The 23,133-nt window shown below is 48.3% G+C and overlaps 2 protein-coding genes across 2 annotated transcripts; one reads left to right on the top strand and one right to left on the bottom strand.

Moving 5' to 3' along the window:
• The first annotated feature begins 10,401 nt into the window (after positions 1-10,401).
• LOC136518612 (uncharacterized) lies at positions 10,402-11,425 on the top strand. Its single transcript, XM_066512284.1, has 2 exons — positions 10,402-10,764; positions 10,904-11,425. The coding sequence occupies exons 1-2, from the start codon at positions 10,505-10,507 to the stop codon at positions 11,040-11,042; spliced, it is 399 nt and encodes a 132-aa protein (XP_066368381.1). The 5' UTR covers positions 10,402-10,504; the 3' UTR covers positions 11,043-11,425.
• A 7,585-nt stretch (positions 11,426-19,010) lies between these two features.
• LOC136515171 (small polypeptide ROTUNDIFOLIA LIKE 3-like) lies at positions 19,011-19,469 on the bottom strand. Its single transcript, XM_066508841.1, has one exon. It carries the CDS (start codon positions 19,467-19,469, stop codon positions 19,011-19,013), a length of 459 nt encoding a protein of 152 aa, XP_066364938.1.
• Between the last annotated feature and the right edge of the window lie 3,664 nt (positions 19,470-23,133).

The following is a 23,133-nucleotide window of genomic DNA, read 5'->3' as shown; positions in this document are numbered from 1 at the left end:
GATAAGGGACATGGCGGCCCAGGCGGAAGTGACACCCGATCGGCCCAGGCGCAAGCGGACCAAGGCCGGTAGCGCGAAACGGCGCCAGACGCGTGCGCGGCCTAGGCGGCAAACGGACCGCCGCCCAGCGCGAGCAGGCCAGCCCATGCACAGACGAGCGCGGCCCAACATGCAGCGGGGCACGAGCGGCCCAGTCAAGCCGGCCCACGGCGTAGGCACCACGGCAGCAGGCTGACCCAGGAGGGAAGACCCAGGGCACGGGCGCATTTTTGTAGAAAACCCCTTATCCGTTTTTCTAATTGCCAAATCCTATTTGCACTATTCATTACTCTCTCTGTCTTATCACAATAACCCCTTTCTCTTGTTCATATTTACAAATTGCGGTCCCTGAGTGACTCCAAAGCAGAGCAGCGTAGCAAGTCGTGGCCGGACGGCACTGGTTCCGGCCGAGGGACTCGCCGGCAACGTGGGGCGAGCGATGAGGCATGCGGGCCCCCGTGCAGAGACAACATGGTCGTGGAGAGCGACCTAGGGGCTAGGTCACCCAATGGTGGGCAGGGCGCGACTGCCCACGTCAGCACGATTCACCGGCAGCGGTGCATGCGCTGCGGCAACACTGGGTGATCGGAGGGGCAGGGAACGAAGCAGAAGCTAGCTAGGGTCGGTCATGATGATCGGTTGGGCCGGAGGAAGTGGGGATAGTGCCGGCCATGGTTAGCGACCATGACGGCCTAGTTCATCGCCGGCAGCAAGGCATTCGGGCGTTCCTAGGGCGCAACTAGTTAAACCGGATGCCTTAAGAGTATAAGGGGCTCACCATAAGCTAGAAGGAAGGGTTGGACGAGGCCGTGGAGCTTGGTGAGATGGTTGGCCACGTGCGGGGTGGATCCGAGCTGGCACGATGGTGGCGTCATCGTCGTTCCAACGAACCGCTGGAGCTCCGATGAACCTGTGACATAGACGAGTCCGAGGCATTAACGTGGAGCAATAACACCGAGAAGATTGAAGAAAAAGAGAAGGGATAGGAGGGTTCAAGGCCGAGCTTGGTGCGGCGCCCATGGTGGCTAGCGGCAACGGCGAGGATTTGGGTGAACTCGTCGGTGGACGACTGACCCCACGATCGACTGCACTGGCAAGCTATGGACCTTGGACACTAGTGAGTGCAAGGAATTGGAGGGAGGCTCTTCATGCACGAAGAATTTGGAGAAGAAGGAGGGTGACGCTATGGGACGCGAGAAGGTGAGGCAAAGCCGTGGAGGTTCGCGCTCTTGCGTAAGCGGTGGGCGGCGATGGGAGTGCGACCATGGCGGTGCTGCGGCACGAGGAGCGGGGAAGGGAGGGGCAGTGCTTGCTCGGGCGGTAGCGGGGCTCGCTACGCTTGCGCGTGCTGTGGCCGGCAATGGCTACTAGCGGAGGTCAGCAAGAGCAGCTCGATTCACCGAGGGGAACGCATGGTGGAGGACCGACATCGGCAGCTGTGACCACGGCGGTTGCAGTAGAGAGAGGAAGAGCGAATGGAGGCAAAGAAAAGGCAGGCACATGAGGGACAACAAGGAGCCAAGATTGAACCAAGAAAGCAGAGCAGTCTGATCAATCACGTGGCTCAGTCGGTAAACAAAGAAGGGTTGGGCATAGGATAGCAGTGGCACGGACGACACAACTCAATCAGGCAGGACACGAAGGCAGACACGGTGTTGCGACCAAGACAACAGCGCGATGAGACAACAGAGGCAGAGCGGTAAGGCGTAGCATGGTCGTCAGCTACGCATCTACACGCACACCGAACATGAAAGGACATGGCGAGGCAGGGGCAGAACCACATGCGGCACCGTGAAAATGGCAGCAAACGATGAGGCAAGCAGTGAGGGAGGGGAAACTAGGAGCGACTCGACAAATGCAGATAGAAGCAATCAAGCCAGATAGAGAAGCAAAAGCAAAGGTCAGGGAGCATGGATGCATTTGAATGAGGAGACTTTGTAATGTAGAGAAATGCAGATCCATGATGAGAACGAGACAGTGATCAATAGCAATGCCCGGCGAGTACGCTGCGCTCCGCGCTAGAAAAAATGAAGCTACTGCTGCTCTCTCTCTCATCAGTTTGACATTCCCTAATATCTTTACGCATAGAATAATTTAACTTGAGCGTTTATTTGAGCCCACAAAACTGAGTCACACATGATTTGCTTATTGCTTCAAGTATGTTTTAAATCCAAAATCCGAGAAAACTCATTTCAAATTTTTTTCTTAGGCCTAAATCGCGGTGCTAAACGAGCTCGTAACACCAGAGGTGTTACATCCGAGAAGCAGAGGAGGCTGCCATTCACAAAAGTGGCCAAGTATCACGCGGAGGACGCTCTCGAGCTCGTCCACGGCGACCTGTGCGGGACGATCACGCTAGCCACAAACGGTGGTCGACGATACTTCCTTCTGCTCGTGGATGATTGCAGTCGCTACATGTGGCTACAACTATTGACGAGCAAGGACGAAGCGGCGGTGGCGATCAAGAAGTTCAAGATGCGCACGGAGGCCGAGAGCAGCAAGAAGCTCCCTGTGCTAAGGACTGATTGAGGGTGGAGTTCGGTGCGTACTGCGCGGATAAGGGTGTGATGCACCACCACACCGCACCATACTCGCAACAACAGAATGGCGTGGTGGAGAGGCAAAACCGGACGGTGGTCAGCATGGCTCAATCCATGATGAAGGCCAAAGGCATGCCGGCAAGGTTCTGGGGTGAGGCGGTGACCACAACGGTGTTCATCCTGAACCACACACCCACCAAGGCTCTGATGGGCAAGACACCGTTCGAAGCTTCGTATGGGCGCAAGCTAAGCGTGTCCTTCCTCCAGACATTCGGCTGCATCGGCCATGTCAGGAAGACAAAGCCGATCCTCACCAAGCTAGAGGACAGGAGCACACTGATGGTGTTCCTAGGCTACGTGGAGGGTACCAAGGCGTATCAGCTCTACGACCCATGCAGAGATAAGATACTTGTCTCACGTGATGTTGTGTTCGATGAGAAGGTGGCTTGGGACTGGAATAGTCTGAGAACGGGGGAAGCTGGCGGCTTCACCAGCACCTTCATCGTCGAGCTCTTGGTCATCCACGGTGGTGGAGACATTGGGGAAGAGGTGCCGAGCACTCCGAGAGGGGTGCCGAGCACTCCAGCGATAGAGCCGAGCACTCTAGGAGGGATGTCGAGCACTCTGGGAGGGGTGCCGAGCACTCCAGGTGTGGAGCCAGGAGGTCCTATAGTGGTGGTGACCACTCCAGGACGGGTGCTGAGCACTCCTATAGCGGAGCCGAGCAGTCTTGCAGTGGTGCCGACCATAGCAAGACTGATGCCGAGCACTCCGAGAGGGGTGTAGACCACTCTAGGAGTGGTGATGAGCTATCCAGGAGTAGTGCTGAGCACTACAACTAGGGTGCCGAGCACTCTAGGAGTTGTGCTGAGTACTCCAACGTAACAGGGAACTCCATCGATGCCGATCGAGTTCGCCTCACCTCTAAGTGACATCACTGAGTTCATGGATGCCTTCCACGATGGCGAGGAGGTGCGGTTCCGCAGGCTAGATGACATCATCAGCGGCATAGGGCCCTCAGGCCTAGTTGGTCGGCTGTTCAATGACCAAGAGCTGCTGCTCGTAAGTGCAGAGGAACCACCCAAGTTTGCGCTGGTGGAGCACGATGGAAACTGGCAACGGGCGATGTTGGAGGAGATGAAGACGATCGAGGAAAATAAGACATGGGAGCTCGTCGATCCACCTCCAAGATGTCGTCCAATCAGCCTGAAGTGGGTGTACAAGGTCAAGCGGGATGAGCTCGACACCATTGTCAAGCACAAGGCGTGCCTCATCGCTCGATGCTTTGTTCAGCGCGGGGGCATCGACTTCGAGGAAGTCTTTGTGCCAGTAGCGCGCATGGAGTCTGTCCTTTTGCTATTAGCCTTGGCTGCAGCAAAGGACTAGCGTGTCCATCACCTGGACGTAAAATCGGCCTTCCTCAACGGTGAGCTGGCGGAGACAGTCTTCATTAGGTAACATCTAGGTTTCACCATCAAGGGAGCAGATCATAGGGTACTCTGACTGCACAAGGCACTCTACAAGCTACGGTATGCCCTATGAGCATGGAACGCTAAGCTTGATGCCACGCTATGGGAGCTTGGGTTCTAGCGGTACGCAACTGAGCACGCGCTCTACACGCGGCGACGGGGGAAGGAGGAGCTCATCGTCGGTGTGTATATGGATGATCTGATCGTCACCGACACGCGTGCAGAGGACATCGACAGCTTCAAGAGCGAGATGGCGGCTCATTTTTGAATGAGCGATGTCGGCGCACTCTCCTACTACCTCGGCATCAAGGTGAGACAGGGAAAGGAGGAACTCACGCTCGGTCAGAGCGCGTATGCCTCGAAGCTGTTGGAGCGGAGCGGCATGGCTGAGTGCAAGCCATGTATGACTTCGATGGAGGAGCGGCTGAAGCCGACGAAGGCCAGCACCACGGCAAAGGTGGATGCAACACTCTACCGGAGCATCGTCGGTGGTCTACGCTACCTAGTCCACACGAGGTCGGACATTGCGTTCGCCGTGGGCTATGTCAGTCATTTCATGGAGGATCCTTGAGAGGATCACTGGGCTATGATGAAGCGACTGTTGCGCTACGTTAAGGGGACGGTGGATCAAGGGATCGTCTTCCCCAAGACAGGTGGAAGCAGGCTGCAGCTCACTACGTTCAGCGATAATGACATGACGGGGGACATCGATGGACGACGGAGCACCTCTAGCGTGCTCGTCTTCCTCGGGTTAGCTCCAATTTTATAGTTATTGCTGAAACAAAAGGTGGTGGCACTGTCTACGTGCGAGGTAGAGTACGTAGCGGCGGCTATAGCGGCATGCCAAGTTGTGTGGCTACGCCGGCTGCTGGGTGAGCTGACCGGTGCGGAAGCTCACCCACCAGCACTGATGGTGGACAACCAGCCCGCCATCGCCCTTGCGAAGAATCTAGTTCTCCACGACCGGAGTAAGCACCTCGACATGAAGTTCTACTTCCTTAGGGACTGTGTCGATGAAGGGCAGATCGTCATTGAGTTCGTCGAAACTGGTCGGCAACTCGCGAACGTCCTCACCAAGCCGCTCGGCCGTCTTTGATTCACGGAGCTGAAGAAGATGATCGGCATAGAGGAGGTTTAAGGGTAGCAGAAGGATTAGGGGAAAATATTAGATAATCTTCTTGCATCCCTTGTGTGAATGCACAACAGGTGAAGGCGGCGCCGTAAAGGGCTCCCTACTGCTGCACTGTAGCGGCTGGAGGGTCAGGCATCAAATGGCTCACATGTCGCACTGTAGCCACAGCAGGGGCAGGCGCCAAAGCCAACCCTGCTGTCACATCTAGTAACTATAGCAGTACGACAGCTATACTAGGACTAGATGGATAGAGTTGTATATATAGTTTACCACTGCAACTCAATAAAGAGAGTTTAGTTTTACCATCTCCTATACAAAACTTCGGCCAACGCTGGTGCCTCTGTTGTGTATGTATGCTCTGTTCTCCCTCTCTTCTTCTACCTCTAACCATAGTGTGTGGTCGAACAACGTCTATCGTGCTCGGCTGTGGTTGGCAAGACTAATAAGTGGTCGACTCACCTGAACCGGTGATCATACGTGGACCAACAAGGAGGGATCAAGGATCCATGATCTTTCCAGCCGGAAGGAGTTGGGCTTTGGGATGTTAGTCTAGATGGAAGCAGGGGTGTGGTCGGAGGTGGGGCGGTTGCCCGAGGAGAGGGTGGTGCCAGGGAAGGCGTCACCGAAGGCAATGTTGATGAAAGCTCGATCCAGCCTAGCAAGAGTGGGAACAGCCCGTTTGTTAGTCCAAGTAAACATCCGGTCTAGAAGCGGAAGCTCGATAACCTGGAGCGCATCGATGGTGTGGTTGAACCGCGCCGCGAGATTAGAGTTGAACAACGGCGTGTTCTTGTCAGTTCGAGAACGAGTGAGGTTGAAATCGCCAATTAGAACAGCCGTGCTCTCGCTATATCATGGATTCGGTAACAATAATACTATAATGGTGCATTATGTTAGTGGAGGAATCAACTCAGTTCAATTCGATTCGATTCAGTCTTGAGGTGGTCCAACTGCTCTCTCCTTCACGCGTGTCTCGTGGCCCCCACGTGCAGCCACCAACGCAAATAAACATATTCAATTCAAAGTCGTTATTGGCTTGGTTTATACTAGTACATAATTCTACTGTTTTTTCTATCATTACCGGAAGTGTCTCTAATTATTCATGAATTAGTTTATATATATAATAATACTTATTCATATATTTCACAACTTGTTGTTTTAGTCTTGACCATGGGAACTAAGAATGTAGATAACATAATTAAGAGTTCTAAATTACTAGTTCATCTGCTTTAAATAAAAAAGTGTGTATATCTGTTCCAAATTACAGTTTAGTATGATTTTATCGTAGGTCAAACTCCTCATGTTTTGGCTAAGTTTACAGAAAAACACCTATATCTAGGACATCAAAGCGGGGATGAAGGCAGCGGAGCCAATTGTTGCGGGCATCGCCTAGTGACCAAGTGTCGCAAGTGGAGACGATAGTAAGGTTAGGGGCGAGCGGAGGTGGACAGGTTAGGGGCGAGCAAAGGCGGCAGTTGTGTTGCAGCTAAAGGATATAGGGAAGAAGATAAGGGATGAGATTTCACTGACATATATAGGGCATGATCCATAAAGGTGGCTTAGCAGAGTATCACTCACATCCCTCCAACTAAACAATAAGATTAACCATTCCATCCACCCAACCAAACACCTGGGAAGAACCATTATGTGTTGGAGTTGTTCCAAATTCACTCCAGGATATAGGCCAGGCTTCTGACGGAGCGAAGCGGAGGCCTGTCGCCGGAGGCTTGGGCCGGAGCATAGCGGAGTCTGAAGCCGGCCCATCGGGTCTCGCCCCTGTGTTCGGGGGGTGCGGGGGGCGGAAAGTAATGATAGAAAGGCAAACTGAAAGGAAGGTAAAATTGCTTCGTACTGATAATGGTGGAGAATTTTGTTCGTGTGAATTTAATGATTATTGCAGATCGGAAGGCATTGTTAGGCATCACACCATACCCCATACTCCACAACAGAATGGTGTGGCCGAACGCATGAACAGAACCATCATGTCCAAGGCCCGTTGCATGCTGTCTAATGCCAGGATGAGCAAGCAATTTTGGGCTGAAGCTGCTAATACTGCCTATTACTTGATAAACAGGTCGCCTTCTATTCCACTAAATAAAAGAACTCCCATTGAGGTATGGTCTGGTACGCCTGCTGATTATTCACAGTTGAAAGTTTTTGGATGCACTGCTTATGCTCATGTTGATAATGGAAAATTAGAGCCTAGAGCTGTTAAGTGTCTTTTCCTTGGTTATAGTTCGGGAGTCAAAGGCTATAAATTGTGGAATCCTGAAACAGGAAAGACTTTTATGAGCAGGAGTGTTGTTTTCAATGAATCTGTGATGTTTACTGACAGTTTGCCCTCAGATCATGTTCCAGAAAAAGAGCTGCAGCGTATGCGCATGCAGGTGGAGCATGTTGATGATGATACAGGTGTGCAGGTGGAGCCTGTTGATGAGCATGGTGACCATGATAATGATGTTGCTGAGGATGATGCTCATGATGATGTTCAGCAAACTCCTCCTATTTTGCAGTTAGAGGAGGATTTACCTATTGCTCAACGCAAGTCAAAAAGGACAATTGCACCTCCTAAGCGTCTTATTGAAGAGTGTAATTTGTCTTACTATGCTTTGAGTTGTGCTGAACAGGTGGAGAATGTTCATGAGCCAGCAACCTATAAAGAAGCTATTCGTTGTGGTGATACTGAGAATTGGATTTCTGCTATGCATGAGGAGATGCAGTCTCTTGAGAAGAACAGTACATGGGAGATTGTACCTTTGCCTAAGAATAAGAAGACCATCAGCTGTAAATGGATCTTCAAAAGAAAGGAGGGTTTATCTTCAAGCGAGCCTCTAAAGTATAAGGCAAGGTTAGTTGCTAAAGGCTACAGTCAAATTCCGGGTGTTGACTACAATGATGTGTTCTCTCCAGTGGTAAAACACAGTTCAATTCGTACTTTCCTTAGTATTGTTGCTTCACATGATCTTGAGCTTGAGCAGTTAGATGTGAAGACTGCGTTTTTGCATGGAGAGCTTGAGGAGGACATATACATGGACGAACCAGAAGGGTTCATAGTGCCTGGCAAGGAAAAATATGTGTGCAAGTTGAAGAGATCCTTGTATGGTTTGAAACAGTCCCCTCGTCAGTGGAACAAGAGGTTTGATTCATTTATGTTAGCACACAGTTTTAAAAGATCTAAGTATGATAGCTATGTTTACATCAAGCATGTTAATGGATCACCTATATATTTGCTGTTATATGTTGATAATATGCTGATTGCTGCCAAGAGCAAGATTGAAATCACTAAGTTAAAGAAGCTATTGAGTAGTGGTTTTGATATGAAAGATCTTGGTAGTGCTAAGAAAATTCTTGGTATGGAATTTAGTAGAGACAGAAAATCTGGTTTGCTATTTCTTAGTCAACAAAATTATATCAAGAAAGTTCTTCAGCGTTTCAACATGCAAAATGCTAAGGTTGTTAGTACCCCTATTGCACCTCACTTTAAGTTGTCAGCTGCTCAGTATCCTAGTACAGATGCAGAGATTGAATACATGTCAAGGGTTCCTTATTCTAGTGCTGTTGGGTCTTTGATGTATGCCATAGTTTGCTCTCGTCCAGATTTGTCATATGCTATGAGTATTGTTAGTAGATATATGTCTAATCCTGGCAAAGAACATTGGAGGGCAGTTTAGTGGATTTTCAGGTACCTCAGAGGCACAGCAGATTCCTGTTTAAAGTTTGGAAGAACTGATAAGGGTCTTATTGGCTATGTGGATTCTGATTATGCTACTGATCTGGACAGGCGAAGATCACTTACAGGTTATGTGTTTACTGTTGGCAGTTGTGCTGTGAGTTGGAGGGCTACTTTACAGTCAGTTGTTGCTTTGTCTACTACTGAAACAGAATATATGGCTATTTGTGAAGCGTGCAAAGAATTAATTTGGCTGAAAGGTTTATACGCTGAGCTTTGTGGAGTTGAATCTTGCATAAGTTTGCACTGTGACAGTCAAAGTGCAATTTACCTCACTAAAGATCAGATGTTCCATGAGAGAACTAAACACATAGATATCAAGTATCATTTTGTGCGTGATGTGATTGAAGAAGGTAAGCTGAAGGTATGCAAGATTAGTACTCATGATAATCCTGCTGATATGATGACAAAACCTGTTCCTGTTGCTAAGTTTGAGCTGTGCTCAAGCTTAGTTGATTTAATTGGATAGTCCAAGAGACTATTGTTGGCACCAGTGGTTTTCTATCTTTGTTATGTTCAGGATGAAGGGTTGATTTATGATACAAGATGAATTTGTCTCAAGGTGGAGTTTGTTGGAGTTGTTCCAAATTCACTCCAGGATATAGGCCAGGCTTCTGACGGAGCGAAGCGGAGGCCTGTCGCCGGAGGCTTGGGCCGGAGGCTTGGGCCTGTCGCCGAAGGCTTGGTACGGTACGGTATATACACCCTTGCTAGGGTTTCGTGGAGACTTGATTCTCTTGTAAGCCGCCATAGGCGTGTAACCCAAAACTCTTGAGATAGTGAGATTGTTGCTGGCTGGTGCCCGTGGTTTTTTCCCTTCACATCGGAGGGGTTTTCCACTTTAAATTGTGTGTCTCCTCTGTGGTTTGATTCTTTACTTCATATTCTTATACGTCGTTCATAACATTATGTTTGTAGGGCCTATTCATTTGGGTTTCCTAAGAGCTTTTGGTCCCTAAAAGTTCAAAGTCGAAAGAAAACAGGCAGCTTCCCGGGCCATTTTTTCAAAGCTAGAAAGCCCACACACACACAAAAAAAACTAACTTTACACAGAAAGCTACAAAAGCTCGTCTCGAACGGCTTCCACTTCGTTCCCTCCTACGTTGCTCCCCAACCAAATAGATTCTTACAGGACGCTTTTAGTGTGGAAGCACCATAGCGGACAATAACAACACGTGAATTAATACTTAATTCCAGTAGTGAGAAGAGAGATATGGATCCTGGAAGAGAGACGAGATCATGGACAGTCGGATACAAAGCAAGCTCATGCTGACGAGGACTGGCCGACCCAGTGGCCCACGTTATCCACGATGAATGATATTGACGTATCGGAGATTGTCCCTCACGGTCCCATGCATCAGTGCAGCATGGGCCCACCTGGCAGGCGGCCGGCAGCGACGTGCTACGTGCCTTCCCCTCCCTCGCTTATCCGCGATCCACTTTTGTGAGGTCGCACTTCATCCTCGTCGCCACCACCTCCAACCTTAATCCTTCACCAGCTAGCCGGCCAGCACGCACCTCCATTCCTTAAATCCGTCCATCTCTCTTGTTCCAGTCAGCACTAGCTAGGTAGCCAACCAACAGTAAACGAACAATGGCTGCCATCGTCAACGCGCCAGCAACTGCTCGTTGCTCGGCCGCCGGGCCGCAGCTGCTGCCACCACGGGGTGCTGCGTCGTCGTTTCCGCCGTCGATGATGAGGAAGAGGACGACGGGGGCGCCTGCCGGCCGGCTTGTCGCGGTCTCGGCGGTGGGCGACGTCGCGGCCGAGGGCAACACGTACCTCATCGCCGGCGCGGTGGCCGTCGCGCTCGTGGGCACGGCCTTCCCCATACTCTTCTCGCGCAAGGACACGTAAGCAACCGCCATCGATCTACGACTACGAGCTTCAATTCCATGCACACGCATGCATCAATCCAGTATGTATGTATAATCCGTGGCCATGAGCAAGTAATGATGATATACATGCGTTCACCGGCGGCCGGCCGGGCAGGTGCCCGGAGTGCGACGGCGCCGGGTTCATCCGGAAGGCGGGCGCGACGCTGCGGGCGAATGCGGCGAGGAAGGACCAGGCCCAGATCGTCTGCCCCAACTGCAACGGCCTCGGCAAGCTCGGACAGATCGACAAGTAGCCATCTTATAATCCCATCCACAGTTCCACACCCATCAGCCATGCATGCTAAGCTCACTGGATCCACATTGTCTGCATCATATATGCATATGCATATAGAGAGACTGGAGTATATATGTATGTATATGTGCATGCATGGACCAAACTGCTCTTTTCTGCATGCTCATTTGAGTGAGCATGTGGAGAATCAAAGGTATGTACATGCTCTAAATTAAATCTGCTTTCTGACAGGTTCTGAACGTATATGCTGAATGAGTGTTAATTTGGTCTGTAATATAACGTGTTGCTTTGTCAGAAACCTTGCTGTGTGATAACATTGTTATCGGTGTTGTATGTGTGTGCTAGTAATGTGATCAATTCTTATGATCACTTAGTGGTGGTGAATAAGAACTCTTTGTACTCCATATACACAAGTCGCAGCCTAAATATAACAAGTGCTACGACACACAACAATATAATTCAATGGTCATTTGTTGATCACGAACTAATTGTTTGTACAACATTTCATAAATTTATATGAAAATAGGAAAAACTAGCTATTTCAACCTAGACATTTAGTATTATGTTGTTGTCCAAAGTGTCATGTACTTAAGGCCATAGGAAGTATTCTATAGTGGTGCAAACGATGACGGAAGCAATAGGAGTGCTCATTTCCCGTCAAGTACACCAATGATCCAGATACGAAACAATGAAGATCCAAAAGAGGAGGGACAGACAGGGGATGAGGTTGAGGGTGGGGGTGTGGGTGGGGGAGGTGTTGTGTGTTTGTCAGTGACCAATCATACATCGATGTTTATTGTGTTGTCCAATGTCACCTCTTTATTTTGAGAGTTGATGTCATCATTCGCCATCAACCCTCTCCTCTCATGACAATAACAAGAGGAGTTTGCAACAACATCTCAGACAATGCGAACAATAAATGTGATGATGGTATTTACTATAATCTCACAGATCTTGTGACCTAGCGTCGACTAGCGCCAACCCAGATAAGGGTGGCCATAGATCAAACGGGAAACTCTGACCCAATACATGAAGCCATGATGATGTAGGCAATTATGAGCTGCCTCCTCTTCCTTTTGCCGCATTGAGCTCATGTATTTTACTCTTTTGGTCACACACCGGAAGGCGAAAATCGTTCATCCATTTATTTATCTCATATTTTAAGTTTCCAATATGGAGATCTCTAACTTACCCTAAATGTAATCAAAACGCATACCTATGTTTACAAAATTGTTCTTTTTTATTTCCCCTTTAGGCAGGTATATGCAAGTTAACTATAGGTGCAATGGGTTTATTAGCAACACAATGCATTGCAGAAAATTGTGCATGCAGGAGGCAATAATAATCTCTCCCCCTCTGCTAGACAAGACCACGAAAGCAACTCAAACTATTGTCCCAACTCCCAACCCTTAAATCTGTAACACCCCTGGTGTTACGAGATTGTTTAGCACCGAGATTTAGGCCTAAGAAAAATTACCGAAACGAGTTTCTCGATTTTTAAGATTTAAAAACTCACATGGAATGATGAACAACTCTTATGTGACTTACTATTCTGGTTGAGAGGAATCAAATAAAAACCTAAGTTAATTTATTTAGTGCGTAAAACTGTTAGTGAAAATCCTAATAAGAAAAATATAATACGTAGCTTTAATTGTTTGGCATGAAAAATAATTTTTATAAACAAAAATAAAATATGATTTGGGTATAGTGCTTAAGTGAAGTTTGGTGAGCAAGTTATAGATGAACATGCAACCTTAATTTTTGAGAATGAATATTGTTAGCTAGTGTTTTTGGAGCTCAAAAGTCGAATTGGAAATTAAGATAAACTCTTTTCGTTGAGTCTGTAAACCCTGGAACCTATGTTTAAAAGTACCATTTTTGACGAATTATATTGGGTAAACTATTAAAATAGTACCTTAATATTTTGTTTCCGTGGGTTAGTATAAAGTATGGACTATTGTGTGAAATGCTTATTGATTGAAATTAATAAGGTTTAGACATGTTAAAAATTGTGACGAAAGCGCTAATAGTTGTTAGTTCTAACCGGACCTTGCCCTTTTCTAAGTCTGGAAACGATAGTAGACAATGCTATTTTGGCATTTGAATTCCGACAAAAATGGTTAAGCACTAAAATCATGTTCTTGTATCATTGGTTGCTTCTAGCTTAGCACTTGGGTGAGGTGTAGGTCGTAGTTGAGTTGGATGTCAACTTGAACCCTTAAAAAATTCCCAAAACCCATTAGAACACGCAGTGAACCACTTTTCGGTGCTCTGTTCGCGAACTGGCGTTCAGCGGGACGAGCTCATGTTGGTATGCTTCTATCTCACTCTCGGGTTGCCTTCTCGACTTGTTGATCACATCGTTGGGAGGTTGGTACTGCGGGCTTAAGGATAGGGGAGTTGGTCGAACTTCGATTGGGATCGTTAGCAATTTTTGCTCTGCTTTAAAAACCGTGCACGCTACATTTCGGTTGTTTGGCTCCCGTGGGCGCGGTCACCACGCACGCGTGCGCTGCGGGCATCGAGCACGCCGTGGCCGGCTACGACCGCGGGTCAGCATGTGCTCGGTCAGGGCTGCTCGGCTTAGGTCTTGCGATGGCCGACCACCTAGGCGCGGTCGCTGCTGAGGGTGGTGCGTGCGCGCTGCTGGCCGTCGGTCCGCGCCGTGGGTGCAGTTGTAGCACATGGGCAACATGGTGCTCGCCCCACCCCTTGTTCTAGCTATCACGCCAGTCCATGTATTGGATCCCTACCGCCGTGTCGAATCGGTGGCTCGACTGTAGAAGAGATGGGACGCTTCCCTGCCCTGCCTTGCCCCGCTAGCCGCCATGGAGAGCCCGGCTCGGGTCCGCTCACTCCGAGTTCAGCGTATCGGGCCAAGCCTCCTGTTTGCCAATGGCGTGCACATGCCCATGTCGCAGCAGGTGACCAGAGTTGGCCCGTCTTAAGCCGTCCACCCACGCGCGTGTGCTTCTCCACGGCATGGCACGGCCAGAGGTCGCCTAGCCGCCCTCCAATCCGCTTAGCTCTGGTCCTCCGCAACCGGATTCTTTGTGCCAGTAGGTGGCTCTGGAAGCCCACTAAGCGCTCCATCTTTCCCATCCCCGGCCAAGAGCTATCGATGATTAATTGTGCATTTTGCTCATCACGGGCCATGGTCGCCGCCGTGACCTGGAACTAGGGAGAGAGGTAGGATTGGAGCAATAATAGTTTGATTGCTTGAGACCATAAACTCGCCTTGACCCCCTCTATTTGGTGCTCGTGTTGTTTTGTCTAGGAAGTCCACCATCGGTGCGGTGACGCGCTGGTGCCACGCTCGGCATGTCGCCGTGAGGTGCAAGCGCACGTGGCCAGGTCGCCTCGTTGCTCCTCCATCTCAACAGCCGCCGCAGCGCAAACTTTGGTGAACTACCGGTGCTCATCCGTTACCTCCACCGCCTCGATAGTCCATTAGGCTACCGGAACGATCACGTCGTGGCACAACTCCACCCGTCGCAAGGGCTAGCTCTTGGTAGTGCGCCGTTAAGCTCCCAACCGCCACCTAGGAGTGTGCGCTTAGATGTAGGCAGAGGTCGGCTCTTTACCCCCGTCGTAGCGAGCTTTGAGTGCTCAGTGCAGCCGCCCATGTCACCGGTCACCATGTCGGTGAATGTGGGGAAGAGCAGGGACCTTCCCGTGGTGAAGGCGGAAACATCCAGGATCCTTAGTGCAAAGCTCGTCTCTGGCGTAATAGTGCTGCGTGATAATCTATGGGGCTGAGGGTTTTTCTGCAAAAGTGTGGGTGTGCGCGCGGGCTTCCCGCCGCGGGCCGCTTGTTGGGCCGGCCTGCTACGTGCGCGGCCGCTCCCGCGCCAGCCGCTTAGGCTGCTGGGCCGAATCGTTGGCCACCGGCTCTTTTCTTTTTCTAAAGCGTTTTCTAATTTAGTTTCTATGGTAAATTTGTAAATTCAATATAGATTTGTGTAGATGTCTAAAAATTGTGAATATAATTTTGTTAAGTTTCTAAAATCAAAATCTATCTGTAAGTATATTTTGTTCACCTAGCTTTATAGAATTTTCAAGAGTAATCTAATTAATTTGAAACACTTAATATTGTTAAAACACAAACTTGTAGGAATTATTGTGGTAAATTGGGGATAGTTTTGACCCTGAAATTTTTACCGTAAATTTGTAGTATCATTAGGTGCTCCCTGTAATTTTTGGAGCCTCAAATTATTTGTTTCGCTAGGATAGTTAAACAGCCCTTGTTCGAATATATATTAAATCAATAAAAGGAATAAAGCAAAACCTTGGTTTTGTTGGGAAAGAACGTTTTAATCGATAATGTAGATACGTAGCCTAGTACGTTAGTCGTAGAGTTAGCTCGTTAGCTTCCGAGGTGTAATCGTATTTTAGAGTTGCGGTTGCCGTTGATTATTTACGTCTCTGCGTTGTATCCGCGAATATCATGATAGGAACTACGACGGATCGCGGAGTTGATCGGAGTAGCTGAGAAGATGGTGTCTTGGAGATCGTGTCGTTATGAGGGAATGCTAATTTGTGATTATATTTTACCCAGACAAGCTCCGGTGCATAACTCCTATTATTCTACACTTTATTTTATGCTTGTGCATTAAGTTTAAAGGAGTTGAGTGAAATCCACTTGCATATATATATGATTATCCTATGAGTCTTACTAGTATGACAGGATCGTGTAGAATGCTATGCTATAGAACTCCGGCGAAAGTCGAGTGATTGCCTGTCACTCGCGAGAGATAGAAAATATATTGCTGTTACTATTATCATGTTACTATTATATGAAATATATATGGATAATAATTGAAGACCGGGCGGGACCATACTTTGGATTTGGACTTGGTTAGACAACCGAGCGAGGCTCTATTGCAGTTGTCCCGCCTGTGTCGATTGAGGACCGTCCGTTGCTGTGGATGGTAGTTAGGTCACAGACTTATTATCATGAGCACATACTTGCTTATGGGAGCAGGAAGACTCGTTGCTCTCTTGTCGTGGGTTCCTGCTCTTTCCGGACCGACTGATTGGAGGCGGGGAAGGTGGAGGTCTAAGCACCACACTGAGTCTAGGACTTAGGTGTGGGGGTTTGGAGTCCAAGTTTGGACGAGGACCTAGACCCCTTGACAGGAGTGGAACGGATTGGTTTTGTTTGTGCCGGGGTACAAGCGAGGCGTGTGTTTTGGGTACCCAGCTGGGCGACATTGATTTCGCGAATCGCCGTTTCTACATGATGGTACGACTTAGCTATGATCTAGCACCGTAGTAAGAACTAGAACATGAAAGATGATAAAATACTAGCTTCTAATTGCTTACCACATGCTTGAAAGTAGCATAGGTGCTTACATAGAATGGTTAGTTAAGAACTAACGATCACTGCTAATAAAAGTTTGAATATAAGGATGCACGTTTAGTAATGCTTCCTATAATACAATAACCGACAAGCCAAATAGCCTTGCATACCCTTGGAGTCTCTTTATTTTCCTCCTGCCGAGTAAGTCTTGCTGAGTATAATCGAGTACTCAGGGTTTTATTCCCCCTGTTGTAGGTGATAGGTGAATGCTAGGGCTGACACTTGTGTGTGGAAACCTCCTGGTGGGCTCAGCGAGGATTTCCTTATAATGCAGAGTTATTTATAACTTTCACCAGAAATGTTTTACAAAGAAAAGACTTACAATCTGTTATCATTCCATGTATATAGATGCTCCTCATGTTAGTGTTTGAAATTGTCATTACATAAATTTTGTTTTCCGCTGAAAACTCTGATAACTTTGTTAAATTCCGCTGTTATAATCAATTGAGGTAATATTCTGCTGTTGTATTAAGTGATGTAAGAAATAACAAAATGTTATAAGCTTTATCATCTCATTTATGATCCAGATGGAAAAATGTGGATTTTTGAGTTCTCTCTTGTGGTGTGCTCGATAGAACTGCATAGTTTAGTGCTCTCTCTTGGATACTTAGTCTTTAATGGAAGACGAGTACCCTTGGAATAGCATTAGATTAGACAGTTCTACCACAAAATCGCCCCTTGTCTTCAATGCCGCTCACCTTGTTGCATCGTCTAGCGTCTCATCTTGCTAGCACCGCTTCGCATGGTTGTGTCGCCTTTGGATGATAGCCAGGGTTGGATCAACTAGGGCAATAGAGGGCTCAAGCACTGATACAACCTACTTAATTACCGATGGAGAAGGTGAGGGTCGAGAGGGAGGAAACAAGAACAAAATAGAACGAGACAAGGTGGAGAGAAAGCACACATGGAAATCACCCCCTTGAATCTCTTGGTCCGTGTCCCCTGGCCCACTGGTGATAGCCAGCATGCATACACCATGTAGTTTGACCAGTCTGAGTGGAGATTCATTATAGTTTCATTCTCATTTAAAGCTATGACACATCAGCAAATTTGCTGACTAGATATATACGAGGAAAGAGAGCAACCGAGTTTCGTCAGAATGAAACGTGTTTGTCACCGTTACCAACTCAATAAAACACGAAGAAATCCCCACTAAGACCAATATGTTTCATTTTCACACGCTCTTGGGGATCTCTTGCATAGGCGCGCCCCTCCTAGTTGCCGACGCCTCTCGCTTAACCTAGCCTCTTTCGTGCCTACTCATGCTATCCCAAGGCTATTCCGTGCCTCTTTCCATGCCCGTCTCTAGTCCATGATAGTGGTGGGCCCAAACTAATGTGCGATGGGGCGGACATCGATGTCGTGTTGCTGGTGGCGGAGCCGTTTTAAGAAGAAGGGGAAGTGAGGCACCCCAATCACTAGCGGCGAGACGGGCAGGCCAGGTCAGCTCTAGCGATAGCAGCATGAGAAGGGATGGCGAGAGGAGGAACTTCGGGGCCATGGCCAAGGTGTGTATCTTGTGGGTGGAGTTCGCCTGCACCGCAACGTCCAGAGTGAGGGTCGATCAACGCCGGCGTGGAGCTCCGTGAGATAGAGCCCAATACCGGGCTCGCCTTGGCCGCCGTTGACGGCCTCTTCTCCACCAAGTACATACGCTGGTATCGCCTTTCATCTTTCCCCTGAATTAATAATCGAATCCTACACCGTAGTATGCCGGTGTAACATGTACATTCATTAATCGCAACATCGCAGTTTGGAACAAGGATACTATTTATGTTTGCTCTAGACTCCATGGCTACCTATATGCATAAGCTCGATTGTTTTCCTAAACAAAATATAGGAAAATATCCTATATTATTTTCTTCGTCACATAGTTCAATTTTTATATACAACTCCAAATGGCTACATAGTTCACACGACACATTTGATCACAACGTCACGCAAAAATTAAATGTCGCGGCTTACCTGTAAAACAGTAAAATGAAACGCATGAGTGCACAACTCACTCACCTGCATGCGGTTACTCTCGTTCTGTCGTTCAGTTGCTGCCAGTCAGCCGGCCAGCTAATTTCCATTCCAGCACAGTTCAATGCATGCATACATTTTTGTCTAGTCCAGTGCAAACAACCACGTATGAAACCCAGGAGAAAGGCATTGCAGTTTCCATTTCTTTCCGCCGGATCTGTTACCGTTAGGGATTGATCTTCAACAACACGACCCCTCTCCTCGCTTTACTCCAAATTTTCTGATCGTTTATTTAATTCTATTGAAAAGAATCTAAGCCAGTTTAGTGTTGTTTATGATTAAATTCTGATGAGTGAAAACAGTGACAAACCATGCATATATATGTGCTGCATGTTTCATTGGCACCACATTCATCAGGATCGATGGATCAATTCGCGAGAATAATTAATGAACTGAGCCTTGTCTATCGCAAACTTAGATGAATAACAAGAGACAAGCAACGGAGGTACATGAACAATGATTCACTTTCACAGTCAGTCACGGTCAAAGACGACATGCATTCGAATGCCGGCGGCGGCGGCTGCTGCTGCTGGTGGATCATATTCATATCGATGCGACGTCCGGCGGAGCAAAGCAAGCTAGCTAGTGGTCGGCGTCCCGCCAGCAGACGAGCATGGCGACGCAGCGGCGGATGATGTAGAACCGCGCCCGGTGCTCCTTGATCTTCCGGGACAGGCGAGCGCCGGCGCCACAACGCCTCCTCGGACGCTGCTCCCCCTCCCCCTCGCCCTCCGGCGCTGCCTGCTGCCGCTCCTGCTGCTTCATGCCGCCGTCGACGGCGACCGCGATCGCGGCGGCGGTGGAGTAGCTCCTGCCGAGCACCGCGGCTCCGGCGGCGGCACCGCCCGCCGTGGGCGTGGGTGTCACCGCCGGCGCCGTCTCGATGTAGTCCAGGTCCGTCGACGAAGACCACCTCCTGCCGTGCCCGTGCCCGCGCACGGGCGTCTGCCAGCTCCTCGCCCCGGCGCTCTTGCTGCCGCTCCTCGCCAGCTTCTTCGCCGCCTCCACCTGCTTCTCGCTCCCCTCGCGGCCTTCCTCCATCGAATTCAGTGAGGAGAGGAAGGAAGGAGACTGGGGGACCCACCGGGCAGTGTCACTTGTGCCCGAGGGCGTGGCCTTTAATAGTAGCCACCAGTAACTGAACCCCCCAACAGCTGAGCCTGGAGACAAACCCACAGCGCAGCAACACCGGGCACCCTAGCGCGCATTCTGTTGAGAAAGTAGGGGTCCATGTCTGCCATAGATTCCAAACCAAGGAATTCCAGGGCGCCGATGTCGTCGTCGGTCCGTGGCGCGCGTGAGAAGGATCGTCCCTCATGCTTCTCTCGTCATCTCGGTCGTCGCCGCTCGAGTCCCCCGCCGCAAATGTGCAGGCACTATGGTAGTTCCTGCGCAATGATGACAGGTAAGTTGGTATGGATGGACTTACCATTGCACTAGAGCAGGCGTAATAGGCATGATGCATGCGTACGTTACATGGTGTATCTCTAGCCGCCTCCAGCATCCATCACCATATCGATAAGCAACCGCCTTTGACAGCTATAGGCTATATAGCCTGCGCCGCTTTAGTAGTAACGCATATGGTATAGTCACGAAATCTATAGGCTCCGTTCGGCTTACCCCATATATTCGGCTTGTTCAGCTTGTTTTTTCAACCAGAATAGTGTTTTTCTCTCACAACAATTCAGCCAGAACAGCCAGTTTCAGCCAAAATTCTGCCAGCCGAACAGGACCATCGCGTGAAGGATATTCAACTGGGTGACATAAGTCGTTGGGAGAGGCACCTCCTTAACCCCCTCCCCCCAATTGCATTATGCTTTCTATTGGCCAAAAATAATTGAGTTAGATGCACTGGGGTCCATTTACTTATACAGGGTTTCAGTTAGATTCATCATCTCCAAAAGTAGATTTCTAGGTTCATGAAGTTTTAAAACTATTCATTGCAGGTCCATTCCCCTCCACGTGTGCACCTTTGCAACTCCATCTTTTGGTCTCTCCCTCAATCTCTTTCTTCACATTCTATCAAGCCAGCTACGGGCCGGGGAACAAACATCTACTCTCCCTATATATATGTACATTTGGAAGAACAATCTCACTTTTGTGGAAGTTGATCCTTTATGTCAGAAATTTGTTAAACCCATACCATGATACCTTTTTTAGATTCTTCAAGTGATCCTTATCATCAACAACCAAAAAAAATTGGTATCATCTACATGTTTTGGGGAGATAACACCATCATGTCTAAAATCAAACATAAGACCTTATACTAACTTAGCTCTAGCTACCTTCATTGACATTCTAGTCAAGACATCACCAACAAAGTTGAAAAGAATAGGAGAGATATGGTCCCCTGTATGAGACCTTTACCAAATTTGAAGAACTCACTTTCTTCTCCATTTAGATTTAGATTCTAGGATGTCAACAAGAAAATCTCAACTAACTATGTCATATGCTTTTCTGTAATCTAATTTCAAAATAATTTTTAGATTTTCAATTTGTGAACACTATAAACAATCCCGTGTGCTGTTGTTGCACTTCCGGGACAAATCTGCCCTTGATGAAAGCACTTTGTTGAGAAGAAAGCAACCTCTGAGGCTGAGCTAACTTCCCGAGCCTATTAGTTAACATATTCCTAGCTTTAGCTTTGTTGGAAATTAAGGTTGACATGACAAAAATTATTATGAAAAGATCTGATTTCCCTTCACTAAAATCACTAAATGGGTTGATTAGATCACTTTTGATAGTTTCTTATAAGGATAGTAAAATGAAAAGATAGTCCATCTAGACCTGGAGCCCCTTTAGCACAGCAATTCATCATTCTTTTCCTCTCTAGTAACCTTCTCGATTTAGTCCACAAACTAGTATCTAGCCTAGCACTACCTCTATCCTAGTTCCTAGAAAGCAAAGAAGTTTTTGTAAAAGTTCACCTTTATATTTAGGGGTTTAAGCATTTCTACCCCTGTTTTATAGCGAAATAGTGATTTTACCCTTATTTTTTTAACTTTGTAATTTTACCATTGTGTTTTCAAAACGAAGGAAGAGTATGCCCCTATTCCGTGAAGTCATGTTAACAATGCTAACTTTTAGACAAAAGACAAGTTTGCCCATGCAATTTTACCTCTTCTTTGTTAGAGATTTTTGTGATTTTACCCCTATTTCATGACCAAAGTTTTGATAGATTTGCTAGAGATATTGGTAACAAAATCACACATAATTCTTGTGTTCCTTTTATTATTATAAATATGTGCAAAAATTTGATAGCATTTATGCCAAAATTCATACAAACACAAATTATTATATCACACGATTCGCATATCTGCATGCGCTCAACGATGCCTGGCCTCCTCTGTGCTTCAGCAAGATGCTGCTGCTGCTGCTTGCCATTGCATAGATGCACCATAACTGGCAACACCAGCAGCATTTTCCTTGTTCCTTGGAGATCCGTTTCTGATTAACTCCAACAAGTCCAGATATTACAGAAGCTCAAGTACATTGCTATGCGGGGACACCGGGTCGGGGACGCCGCGCGCCCAGCCGAAGATTTAAGCAGTATAGGTTTCTAGAAATCTCCGCTGGATACACATGCCAGGCATAAACTGACTACTGAAGATTACAACGAAGTGCAATACAACTAGTGGCTGTTTTGTCAACCTACACGAACATTTTTTTGCATTACAAGTGAACGTCTCCGGTCGATAAACTCTTCAAATCTGTTTATTGATGAAAACAAATCATAAAAATGCATATTCAGTTTCATCTGAAAAGACAGATACAAAACCAACATTTTGGCAAACAGATACAGGACCGGAATGACTGACCATCGCACAAAGCCACAGAAGCCGGCACCGCCGTGCCGGGGCTAGCCGTGCGCCGCAGGGGGCTCGCCACATGCCACCCGGGTGCCGCCGGGGGTGGCCGCGCGCCCTCCCGCTGGTCGCCGGGGGTGGCCACGCCCTCTCGCGAGCCGCAAGGGGCTCGCCGCGTGCCTCCCGCGCGCCGTCGGGGGCTGGACGCGCGGCCACCTGCTCATCGCCGGGGTGTGGCCGCGTGCCTCCCTAGCGCCCTAGCACCCACAGAGGCTCCTGCACCACCTCCCCCCTAGCGCCGCCGCCGGTCTTCGCCGCGAGCCGAGGAATGTGGAGGGCGGGGAGATAGGGAGGGCGACGGGGAGAAGGAGGCGCACCGCCAGGAGCCGGGCCACCGCCAGGAGCCGCGCCGCTCGAACCCTAAGCCAGCAACCGTGACTTGCGAACCAAGACCGTGTCGTGCGACTTTGCCGAGTAGGAAAAGGCCCCAGGGGCATTTCTGTCTTTTCGGCCACCTATCTTTTCTTTTCTATTTTTTTGCTATTTAATCCGACCATTACCAACGCTGTTTACAAAGCAGGGGTAGACGGAGGCTTCACGTAAAAATAACGAGGGTAAAAACAAAAAGTTAAAAAAGAGGGGTAAAATTACCATTAAGGCTTGGAATAAGTAGAAACGCCAAATTCTCTTATATTTATTATACCTTTGGTCTTCCACTAGAATTTGAGACCCTCTAGAACTTCAACTTTTTTCTTTTTATTTCTTTGATTTGTTACAAACTGAAAACATGGCGTGTTTCTACCCCCTCAAAAACATTTATACCTTGATCTTTGTCTACCTTTAATTTCCTCCTCCAATGCCCAAATCTTACCAAGTTCTTTAGCAATCTGTTTCATTCT

This window comes from Miscanthus floridulus, chromosome 17, assembly GCF_019320115.1.
Source record: "Miscanthus floridulus cultivar M001 chromosome 17, ASM1932011v1, whole genome shotgun sequence".
Taxonomy (NCBI): domain Eukaryota; kingdom Viridiplantae; phylum Streptophyta; class Magnoliopsida; order Poales; family Poaceae; genus Miscanthus; species Miscanthus floridulus.
The sequence above is the reverse complement of the archived record's forward strand: the minus strand, read 5'-3'. Positions and strand labels throughout refer to the sequence as shown.

Bases quoted from the DNA above. Each gene is read 5' to 3' on its own strand.
- LOC136518612 (XM_066512284.1), top strand. From the start codon at position 10,505: ATGGCTGCCATCGTCAACGCGCCAGCAACTGCTCGTTGCTCGGCCGCC. The intron at 10,765-10,903 runs GTAAGCAACCGC...CCGGCCGGGCAG, and splicing joins CTCTTCTCGCGCAAGGACAC to GTGCCCGGAGTGCGACGGCG.
- LOC136515171 (XM_066508841.1), bottom strand. From the start codon at position 19,469: ATGGAGGAAGGCCGCGAGGGGAGCGAGAAGCAGGTGGAGGCGGCGAAG.